Source organism: Anopheles cruzii, unplaced genomic scaffold, assembly GCF_943734635.1.
Source record: "Anopheles cruzii unplaced genomic scaffold, idAnoCruzAS_RS32_06 scaffold00279_ctg1, whole genome shotgun sequence".
NCBI classification, from domain to species: domain Eukaryota; kingdom Metazoa; phylum Arthropoda; class Insecta; order Diptera; family Culicidae; genus Anopheles; species Anopheles cruzii.
The window spans coordinates 1-11,643 of record NW_026453911.1 but is presented as its reverse complement, the minus strand read 5'-3'; the positions used below and the strand labels follow the sequence as shown (position 1 = coordinate 11,643).

General features: G+C 44.7%; 1 protein-coding gene across 1 annotated transcript; it reads left to right on the top strand.

Annotated features, from left to right (window-relative positions):
• Nucleotides 1-5,164: 5,164 nt before the first annotated feature.
• LOC128276005 (protein doublesex-like) lies at nucleotides 5,165-6,753 on the top strand. The gene is made up of 4 exons (XM_053014473.1): nucleotides 5,165-5,461; nucleotides 5,540-5,669; nucleotides 6,379-6,513; nucleotides 6,602-6,753. Exons 1-4 carry the CDS (start codon nucleotides 5,183-5,185, stop codon nucleotides 6,751-6,753), a joined length of 696 nt encoding a protein of 231 aa, XP_052870433.1. The 5' UTR covers nucleotides 5,165-5,182.
• The last annotated feature ends 4,890 nt before the right edge of the window (nucleotides 6,754-11,643 follow it).

Here is an 11,643-nt window from a genome sequence, read left to right as displayed (position 1 = left end):
CGCCGCACCGAAGACGTTTCGTTCCGTTCCGTTCGGTGCCGTTTGCCCGTCCGTCCGGTTAGTTCAATAATAAAAAGTGCATTCAGTCACCGTGTGTGTGTGTGTGTGTGTGTGCGTTGCGAATCTTTATGCACACTGCAACTGCAATTGCGCGGCACACACGCACACACCGGCGGGCATCGTGAGGCGTTTGAGCTACCGCCGCTCCTATAATTAATGCAACAATGTTGCCCGTTCACCAACAAGCGGCTGTAGGGTGGTCTGTGGGTGGTGCGGAGCCATTCTCCTCTCCTGTTGCACCCCGCGGACAAAGCTGCCGCAAAAGTTTGCAGTCGATTCGCGCAAAGATCGCCCGAATGGCACTCAGCGGCGAAGTCGTTGTCATGACAGCGACGACGCGACGGCCCCATTGAGTGCCCCGTGAGTGCCTCGTTGATACCCCCGTTTTGCGCGTTCATTTGCGTATTGCGAGGATACGCAGGCCATGCATTGGTAGTGGTGGACGGAAGCGTCGCTAATTTTTCGGGTATCAAAACAACAAAACATATGTTTTTGGGGAGCGCCGCGCAACATATTTGCGCGCCAAAGGGGATTGAAAGGGGTTGAAAGGGGTTGCTTTCGAATGTCCAGCGGCACTCATCGCCGATCGGGAATTGCGTTGCTGCACCGGAATGTGCGATTGTGTCGAGTGCGGGCTGGGGAATGCAAATAACGCCTCGCATGCCCTTGCACACCGCCCCTCGAATGTCTAGGAAGCTCCGTTTCTCCGTCGCAACCAGTTGGGTTGCTGCTGGTATTGGTATTGACTGCACCGAATGCTGCACACGTGCTCCGTTGCACCGCACACACCATCAGGCCGCAACGTGAGACTGTGTGCGAATGAGTCCAACACCACCAGACGGCGTATACATAGAGCACGCGAGTTGTTTGTGCGTTTGTTTTGCGTTTTGCGCGTGCCAAACCAGTCCTCTCGTGTGTTGGTGTTGGTGCGATTAGTATCGAGCAGCGCGTATGGCGTGGTTGTAACAGCAGTTCCGTTCTGTCCGTCGTCACGTTCGAATCGCGATCGGTCGTCGCTCTGTGCTGTTGCTCTCGTGGAGCTGTTTGTGGGACTGTTTGTGCTCTCCAACTGCCCGTCCTGGTCCTTGGTCGGTGTCGATCCTTTGTGTTGCGTGTGTGGAGTTGGAGGTAAAGCCAATAGATTGTTGGCGTGGGTTTCAGATTCTTCGAAAAACTCCAAGAGCTGCGTCGGGATGTAAACAGGTCCTGTCGTCATCACTAACACTTCTGCATCGGCGTGGCAATATCATACACAAAAAATTAGGCGCATGCCCCACATTGGGGTCTGAGAAGCGTTACAGTGCATTTCGGCCGCTAGGTGGCACTAGTGAGCAGTGGAGTTACTCGGTGCGAGAAAATCGGGGAGGAAATAACGCGTGTTAATCTGTGTTACTAGAGTCGTTACGCGCGTAACGCGAAAATATTCCTATGGTGTTACCAAGTGTGCCTTAATTCCCTTGGGATCAGTGTTTCCGGATATTTTCCGAAGAATATTCCCCCGGATTCCAAAATCCCGGGATATTTCGCTCTCCTATCGCTCTCTCCTTTTGGCTCCGTCCTCCTTGTTTCTTCGCTGCGCTGAGTTTTTCCAGTGTTTTCGTCCTCGAGCCGGCTCATTTACATTCTTGACCAGTTCTTTCTTGGCAGGCCTACTGCTACTCGGCTCCTTCTTTTACCTTGGTTCGCATCCTGGCGGCAGGGGGTTCGGATGGAGGGTCGACAGTCAGATACACAGAGAAAACGGTGTATTGAAGCACGGAGATTTGATCTGTAGATGTCAAGCAGAACATAACAAAGTTAAACTTGATATACTCTATCGATTACGTGAAATGGCGTTCGCCAGTTCAACGAAACCGATGAATCACTGCAGGCCGTTTGGTATCCAACGGTTACATTGCTATAAAACGCAAGTGAACAGCTGATCGTTGTATTTATTTATAGCCGCATGGAGAACGCCATTCGAGGGGATCGCAATCCAATTCAAACTAATCGCAAATGCAAGCTCTACTTTCACTTTTGATAGTCTCCACGACGTCTAGAATCGTTTTTGGAAGAGCACCGAACCCCTTTTTTGCGCCAATTAGAGCCCCAATTAAGCCCCATGTCCGGCAAACTGAAAACTGTTCGAGAAAAGTATCGCAACTGAACGTTTTAATTTTCTTCTTGTCCGGTTACAACCGCCGAGTGGTCTTGACCTGCACCAGTGACAATGTTAATCTATGTTGCTTTGACCCCAACCCATGACCCATGAGCGTAACCGACTGCTTCTGAATAATATTTCAATTATTATTCTTAGTACATTTTCTTTTGGATTCGTTCTTATAAGATGCCTCATGTTAGTTTAAGGTTCTATGAGCAGAATTATTACGATAAAACAACATTTTGATTTAATCTCGGTGCAGCTGTTTGCGACCATAGGTTAATTTGAACGACACGAAAGCACGTTTTCGATTTTTAAACATCTACTAGGTGTGTGCGTTGAGAAGCGAAATATTTTAACACACAAAAAATGTTTCTAAAATTTTTATGCAAATTTCTATTTTATTCGAAGTATGTGCCATCGTTACTCCCGCTGATAGAGCAGTCGGTAACGCTCTTCGCTGTCAGCGCAGCTGGCCGTGGTTCGAATCCCGGGATCGGTTGTAACTCAACCGGCCATGGTTTCGATTCCCGATACCGTCGTGACAGGGGGGTTGGCGCGGGGCTAATAATCCCGTCCGTAAAAATTAAATGTTACAGAAGAGCATCAGAAAGATTAACATTAGTCTCTGGTGCCAGGCCAAGACTGCTCAGCGGTTGTAGCGCCAAAAGAAGAAGAAGAAAAATGTACCATCGTTAGCTATACATTTCTCCTATCTCTCTGCTTAATCATGGATTCCCAGACAAAAGAATGCTTCGACTTTTTAAGTAAACTAATTAGTCATCCAATTTCGACTTCCTCGTGGAAAAACGAAGGGCTGCTCAGCCAATACGTGTCCCATCGATGAAAATGAATGATATTCGGAAAGAACCAAGTCTAGTGAATAACGCGGGGAGGGATAGCAGCTCCAATCCAAGTGATTTGATAGTATCAAACAGTTTGGCTTTTTGGGGCGCCTGGTGCTTGTTGCCACGGGCCACCAGGCGTCTCCATTGAAGCCCACAAGAATTTCTGTCCCATCAGAAAGTCCGTTTTTTGGAGTCCTTCGACGCTTTTTTTTTTTTTAAGTCAAAATCGCCATTTTGAAGTTTTTTAAACCACTCAAAGCACAGCGATCTTCCAAAACCAAGTCCCGACAAGCATTTGGTGCGATTCCGAAGCAGTTTTCTTCAACAGGGGCAGAAAAATAATAATCCCCGCAAAACGTCATTTTCAGGCACAAAAGTTGGCATGGTCTAACCCTTTCAAAGATGGGTTGCAAACCGAAATATATTTTTTTTCGACCTGAAATCATTTACCGGATATCAACACAAGGTAATGATGCATGAACAGCAAAACTGCGAAGTCCCAATCGGCAGGTACAACCATCATTCTAAAATTTCAGTTCTCAACGCACACACCTAATATTTCCTTCGTTTTGTTCGATATTAAACCAACCAGAGTAGATTTAGGTGATAATAAGTACTAATAACGTGATTTTTATGTGGATTTTTGTCCAAAATGCAGAGTTAAGGGTGAAAGATTCACGATGACGAAATAACAAAATATTATTCAGTTCAACAATCAAGGGTTATGAACACCAAGTGAACCAATCAAAGGTTATATTCACTCCAAATCAATCGTTTCGTTTCAATCCACCAAAAATATTCAACTAAAACTTCAATCAGAAGCGAAAGAAGTTTCTTCTGTGTATGTTATCCAACGTAGACGATATTTTTATATCTTAGTGGAACGCGACAACGACTGCTCTATAAACGGGGGACATGGCATGATCTATATTCATGATCAAACCATGATCATAGAAAAAATCATTCATGAAGAAAAACGTAAGAAGAGTGCACCAATCCGAAATGTGCAAGTAGTCATTTACCTCGTCAGTACCTCGAGATGATATTAAGGTTTAAGAGATGAAAGAAACTTCAAGCTCAATATCCTTTAAAGGATAATAACAACAACAATATTAAGGTTTAAGACTACCCACCACAATGTCCAAATCAGCCAACCATTACGAATATGTGTGCATTAATAAGCCTTGATAGAGCTTAGAAGACCCCATGTAATTTAACAGAATTAGCTCATTTTATCCAAACAATACGATCAACAATACTACCTGAGGACCTTGCGATTTAAAATTGTTCTCAATATTTATGGATAACTTTTTCATGATACCTAAATGAACCCTAAAACACCCAGAAATATTATTTACACGATTTCATCGATGTTTCTGAGGGACTTTTTTGTGTGGCCTCACCAGACTCCATCAGAATCTGTTGCACGTTGCTTCTCTGTTGCACCGGGAAACATCTGGCACTGGTTGGGCCTTTAGCCACAGCTTCTTTATCAGTCCAAACGAGCGGATAGCTTTCAACACTTCGACCGTTATTTTGTCTGTGTCAGGCAACCGCCATCGAAGCCATACGGTTACGTTCATAACGACAAATGGCTAAGGGGTGCCAAAAGGTCGTAGATGTAGGGCTTCAAGGCATGGTGTGCACTGGCTTCCACCTAATTGGCACAGTGCAGTGTCTTCCTCGCTTTTTAACGGGTCCATTTTCATTCGCTTTTCTAATCTACCCTATCTGTTTCGAGGAACAATTCCCCCGTTGCATACCTGAGGAAAAAGTTGGGAAGCGTGTGTTAAGCAAATGAACCAACAAATTTACGTGATCGTTGGGCGGAGACCTTCATCCGGCGACTGACCAATAGACCCGATCGAGCCGTAGCACCAATTTCATCATTTCATCATTATCATTATCACAAGAATTATCACAATTGATGTTCAATCATTTACGGGAGCTGTGCGTGTAATTGTATTGGCAGGCAACCTCGCTTAGCGTTATCATAGTGGAGTAGAGTGGAGTGGAGTAGAAAGGAGAGCCTCAAGACAGAAGCAGGGCGAGAAGCAGTGAAGAACACAGAGACAGTGATCTTCAGTGGACAGTGAAGTGCTCGACACCCGCGTCAGACCACCGCTTCCCGACCATGTCCGACTCGGGGGACGATTCGTGCGAGGACCACAACGGCACGTCCAACTCGCTGAACCATCGGACGCCGCCGAACTGCGCCCGGTGCCGCAACCACGGGCTCCAGATTGGGCTGAAGGCCCACAAACGGTACTGCAAGTACCGCCACTGCAACTGCGAAAAGTGCTCCCTGACGGCCGAGCGGCAACGAGTTATGGCCATGCAGTGTGCCCTGCGCCGCGCCCAAACCCAGGACGAGCGGTTTCTCAACGAAGGCGAGGTGCCACCCGAGCCGGTAGTTAGTATTCTCTGTTACATAGTAGCCAAGGTGTCCGAAGTGAACGAGCTAAAGCATAGTATGGTTCATAATTTTCAGCCGAGATCGTTCGATTGCGACTCCTCCACCGGATCGATGGCATCCTCACCGGAAACATCCAGCATGGTGGGGTCCAGCATGGGGTCCCCGGGAATCCCGCACCATCCGGCCGAGACGCAGCAACTCGAAGGTAAGTCTTCTCACGAACGCCTGAGCCGAAGTATTTTGTTGCACTGATGGGCATGGGCATGCTGACATGTAATGCACACATGCTTATACTAGACGAACTATATAAGCTTCAGAAGGGCGATTGGTGGCCTGTGGAAGTACTATTTCTATTGTAAACGCCTGCGAAGTTTGGTAGCGTTGCTTCAACTTAGTTTGTTTTAAGTAGTGGAAGTATGGAGTCGTATTCTGGTGCAATGTAAACACGAATGCAACAACGAGAATTTGTAACTTCTAAAAGTGAAGCCTCGTCGATAACAGGTTGTTTATTGTTGCGGTACTGTTGATAGGGATACTGTGCATCGATATGCAGTAAAATTTCGTGACTCCTTCCTAGACCTGGAAAACCTTCATTGGAGACAAAACACGCAGCGGACTTCCGATCACTTCGATTAGACGATCGATTGGATTTGACATGACCGTCGAATCACTCCAGTCCGTATCGCAAATTTGAATATCCAGGAACGTGTTAACTTCATTGAGTGTATTCCATGTTGATTGATCGGGTTGAAATGTGTTTCATATAAGCCATGGACGAGCCTCTATCGAACGAGCACTATTAATAACCAATGAATTAAATATAACATTATTTGAAGTATCAACCGATTTCCCTGAAGAAGAGTGTCAAGCGATACGAGTAACCTTTCGTTCCGTTGTGCGACTTCCCGTTACAGAAGACGAGCTGGTTAAGCGAGCCCAGTGGCTGCTGGAGAAACTGAGTTACCCCTGGGAGATGATGCCCCTTATGTACGTCATAGTGAAAAACGCGGACGGTGATGTACGAAAGGCGCACCAGCAGATCGACGAAGGTAAGCTGGCGATGACGGTGTGGCATGGCGGCAGCCAGATGTGGAACATTGGTTGTGAGGGGTTATTCATGCCTTTTCCCTAACATAGGTCAGTTCGCGGTCAACGAATATTCACGATTGCACAATTTGAACATGTTTGATGGCGTGGAGTTGCGCATCGATCCAGTCTTACCGGCCGCGACAGCCAGAACGGCAGACGGACAGAACAGAAGGCGTTCTCGGTACCCTAACGATGCTTAATCGAATAGTGGAGTACATTCTTTCTGCGCACCGCTGCGCAAGGTATGAGATTGAGAAAATTAAATTCGAACCGGGGATAATTAAAACTTTCCTACTTCAAACAAACGATAGATCACTACGCCCGAAACGGGCATGTGGTCGTTGCCAGGTTGCTCCCCGAAAATTTTCATAAGTTATCATTTCGCTTACTAAATCGGTTTTTCGTTCCCTTTAGAACCCTTTTTCTAGAGCCCACCGTAGAACCCTTTTTCTATGACCCAGCATTGGCATCCGGCCTCTGGAACACTCGCAGGACCTGGTGGCCGAATTTTCCCAATATCTAAGGCTCACCAGCCACCATCAGGGTTCTAAGACGTATAGGGACCTTAAATATTATCGACACTACGTCCCTTTAGCGTGACTAGAGATTGGTGCGCAACCAAAAACAAAACGTTACAAAAAGCACAAAAAGACTCTCAGACTCCACAGATGAATTAATCCCTGCGCTCAAAGTCTCTATAATACCAACAACAACAACGACTCTCAGACCAGGACAGATGACAGAAAACACGCTAAGAAACAGGACACCGATTAAGGATATGAAACTAGGCTTATACAAAGTACGCATTATGAAAAGAGCGTGGGCCTAGAGGCAACTCGATTAGACGCTGGCCACGCTGCAAATGGAACTTGTAGGAAATGCGCTGGCTAGGAAGCATTAGTACACCGGGCGAGCTGGGCGGGAACGGAATGTTTGTTAGTTTCAGAGGACCTTTTTTAACACACAACAATTACTTCTTTCACATTTTTACACCAACTTTTGTCTTATTTTAGCAATGAAGATGTAATCAAAATACCGTAAATTGAATAAAGCAACGCACACAGTGTACAACATCAGGAAATTAACAACCATTCCCAGCCTGCAATCAAACGCAACAAGAACGAGCAATTATGGAACGTCACTCTTTCAAATTCTTCAGCAAACTGCCAGCAACCCAACGAACCCTTCGTGCACTGAACAGACCGCAATGGGACGATGAAAAGGACGATCTGGAGTTTGGGCCCTTAAAAAAATAAAGATCAAAATGGAAAGTACACGGCATGAAAAGCATTTCTGGAACATAGAGCATAGAATCATATTCAATACGATGCGGCACTTGAGACCTTTACTGGTGTTTTCAATAAGTTCGTATCTATATATATAAAATTCAAGTTGTGTCTGTGTGTCCCTTATAGACTCCGAAACTACTGGACCGATTGACTCGAAATTTGGTACACAGGGGTTTTTGGGGCCGGGGAGTGCAATAGTCAAGGTTAGAAACCCCTCACCCCCCTCTTTCTTTGCCCTCCCATACAACTAACTGTTTAAAACATCAATTACTCCACAAGTTATGAATCGAATTTCATCAAAACTTGCACAATAGTTGCTGGTCACCCGAGAAACCATGTGACAAAATTTGGTCCTTGCAGGACGAGGGGAAGGGGGAGTCCCCATACAACCCCAATCCTTAAAATACGTCCTAGGGCAATATGGGTATCGTTTCTTAGGTTTTGGTGGTCTCTAAATCGATTGGTTTCACTTAAAAGCCTTTTCCTTCCTTCTTCCACCTATCACCACCCCTCATTCCATCCATCTTGAAGTAGTGTGATGTTGGGGGGAACTGCATAGTTTGCGTTTATTTTTGAAGAAGGTGCGAAAGAGAGGAAGAGAGAGAGGGAGAGAGAGATAGGGGGAGAGAAAGAGAGAAAGAAAGAGAGAAAGAAAGAGAGAGAGAGAGAGTGAGAAAGAGATGGGTAGAGAGAGAGAGAAAGAGAGAGATAGCAACGGACTGCTACAGCCTTCTAGATTTCAATTAGGATCATATAGTAGAAAAAGTACATTTCACACCTCCCGGGAGAGGGGCTCCCATACAAACGTAACATAAAATTCAGTATAATTCGGGTTGTTTTCGAACAAATCGAACCAAATTCTGTAGGTGGGAGTGTTTGGGAAGGGGAAATATTCTGGTGAATGTTTGAAACCCCTCGCCACTTTACAAAGGGGGGCTCCCATACTAAATTTGGGTAAATTTCAGCAAAATTCGAAAAGTGTTCAAACAATTTGAGTCAAATTTAGCTGGTGCGAGTTTTGCCATGTATCCAACGGGAAGCGGGAAGGAAAGCCAATCGGATACATCACCGGGAAGCCCTATCATTCGGAACAGAGTAACGGGAGGAGGAAAGGGAAACTGAACAAATACGTCACCGGGAAGCCCGATCGTCTGAAAAATAGAAGTAACGGGAAATGCAAAGGGAAGCTGATCGGATGCATCACCAGGAAGTCCGTTGAAACGTCGGATAATCGAGAAATGAGGATGAAATGAGGCGTGGCAACGCGCGCCGGGATCAGCTAGTAATCGATAAAAAACACATTTTTATGGTTTAAAATACACTTTATTATTCAATATGGTCTCCCTGAACATCAATACACTTGTTCCAAGGAGACTCCAATTCACAAAATTCCATCCCTGAAGTGAGAAACTGGAAGGGCTTCAAAATACGCTTCCACAGCTGTTATGACCTTATCATTTGATGAAAAACGCCTTCCACGTATGATTTTTGTAGGTCTGAAAAAAGATAGAAATCGTTAGGATCCAGCGAATGCGTTACCCATTGAGCAAACAACTTTCTGAAACCCAATACTTCAGTCAAAATATTGGTTATACTGCTCAATGAGATGGCTAGGTCGTATACTAAATCTGTTTCAATGATTCGACGATTTTCCAATACGATAACCTGTATTTTTTCTACGATTTCACGATTGATACAAACAATTGAAACGGCCATTAATCAAGTTGAGGAAGCTACTAAAATGTATTTTCCAATAAACTAAGCTACTTTTTGATAATAAATCCACTCGAGAAAGAAGCAGAGATAGAGACTCAATAGACGAGCGAAAGACGAAAGAGAGCTAACGGCGGAGCTGAAGTAAAATTCTAACAACGTTGGTAGGAATTTGTGTTTGATTTGCATTCACGGAGAGTATCAATCGTACATTCAGTCCAAGTGCAGCGTAAACCAATGCTAGAAAGGAAGTTTACTTTAGTTTTTCCTACTTTTAGTTTTAAATTAGTCGTAAATTAAGTCAGTCTTGTCGCAACGCAGAAGCTATGCTAAAGCAAATAACAAAAAACAAAAGTTTGAAGAAAACGAAACCCAAAATCCAATCTCGGGCGAAGCCAAAAGGAATACTACGAACGTTAGAACACGTTATGTGCGAATCAAAATTTCATTTTGAGAGGTCGAAGGAGTCTTGTTCCATCAATGGTTTGGATGTATTTCTAAAAAGAGCATTCGCAGACTAGGAAATTAAGGATTTCTAGTTTTGTTCCGTTTCAACGATGCAAGGTATTTTCCGCTTTTCCGACATCTCATCTATTCCGCGGTTCTCTTAGGTTACGGTTAGTTTATCGGATGAACTGTAAGCTTGTGAGGAACGCAAAGAAACGCCCAGACGCTGTTGAAATATTTCAAGCGTTCGTTTTTGTAAAATATTTCAGTTCAGCCCTCGATTGGAAATATTGCACGCAAATTAGAGGCGGTTGTATGGTGAGTCGGCCGAGTGTGTTTCTCACTTATTTCTCATTCCAAATTGGGTCCTCGGAATGCCTTAATTTGGATTGTGTCAGAAAAATAATCCATGCCGGAGTTACAAACGGAAAACCTATTGCCCGTACAGTTGAAAGAATTTATTCCCCAAACAAACTGATTGGCACACGTACTACAGAAGGCAATATAGGAATAATTCAAAACGCATGGAAACATATTTAAGTCAACTCAATCTATACAACATTTGCTTCACTCGTAACACGGTTTTGGATGTGATCGACCCTGAAGAACAAACGCAAAATCATCCAACAAGAACATGAAAGAGTACTTACGGTATAGAAGAAAACAAACAGCAAAAACGAAAGGAGTTCTCAGAATCATCACCTTTCTCACCCAACCGAGGAGCTACATGTGCAGAAATGCCTGCACAGGAAATGCCCCAACGACAAGCTCCTGGTTATAATTGGCAACATCCGCAAAACCACGTACCCGCCAGGAGCGATGAACAATGTACGAACAAGGTGGCAGCTTAAGAAAGGAAGCATAGATCATATATCCACACAAACAATGTATCTCTACATATGATGAAAAAAATAAAAATGAATAAACGTACAATGGTCAGACTTTTATGGACATTTCTACACAATTTCTTTTGGGTTTTTGATTCCAAGATAGGGTAACTGATCGTTAACTGATCGTTAACTGATCCAATCTTGTAGCAAAATTTCCTTTATCAGGGTTTCGTATTTAGATATGTCTCGGGACTCTTATTTGTGGTACACAGCCGTGTTCATTTTTAACGCTGTTGCTGATAATAAAACATAGTAGAAAATGTTATTCAAGCATTATTTGGCATGCAATTAATTGCAGGAGGGAATACTACCCCGCTCCCGCTCCTTACTAAGTGCCCGTGTGCTTTTGTCAGTTTCTAAACGTCATAACAAACTGAAGCGTTTCGTGACGCTCGCAACGCTTCGATTTTAAATTTTGATTAAGCGTTCCACAGAAGTCCAAGTGGCGTCTCGTTTTGAGTCACAGAGCGAAGTCGAACTAAGAATTACATCGAAAGGAGGGTCCCGAAACTGGCGTTCTGAGAGGGTGTATTCCATTCACGTTGTTTTCGTATTTAAACGCGTTTCAAGTAATGATAAAGGATAACTGTTGCCCAGCCGTTGGTCGGTCGGTCTGCGCTGTTTCAATTCTGCTTCCGGTTCGGGAGCAAATCGCCGCGGCCGAAGACGCGCTGAGTGGCCGGAGTGCGTCACTCACGGTTCATCGCTCCCCACCGAGCAGCCCCAACGCGCGCTCGCTACAATGTATGCC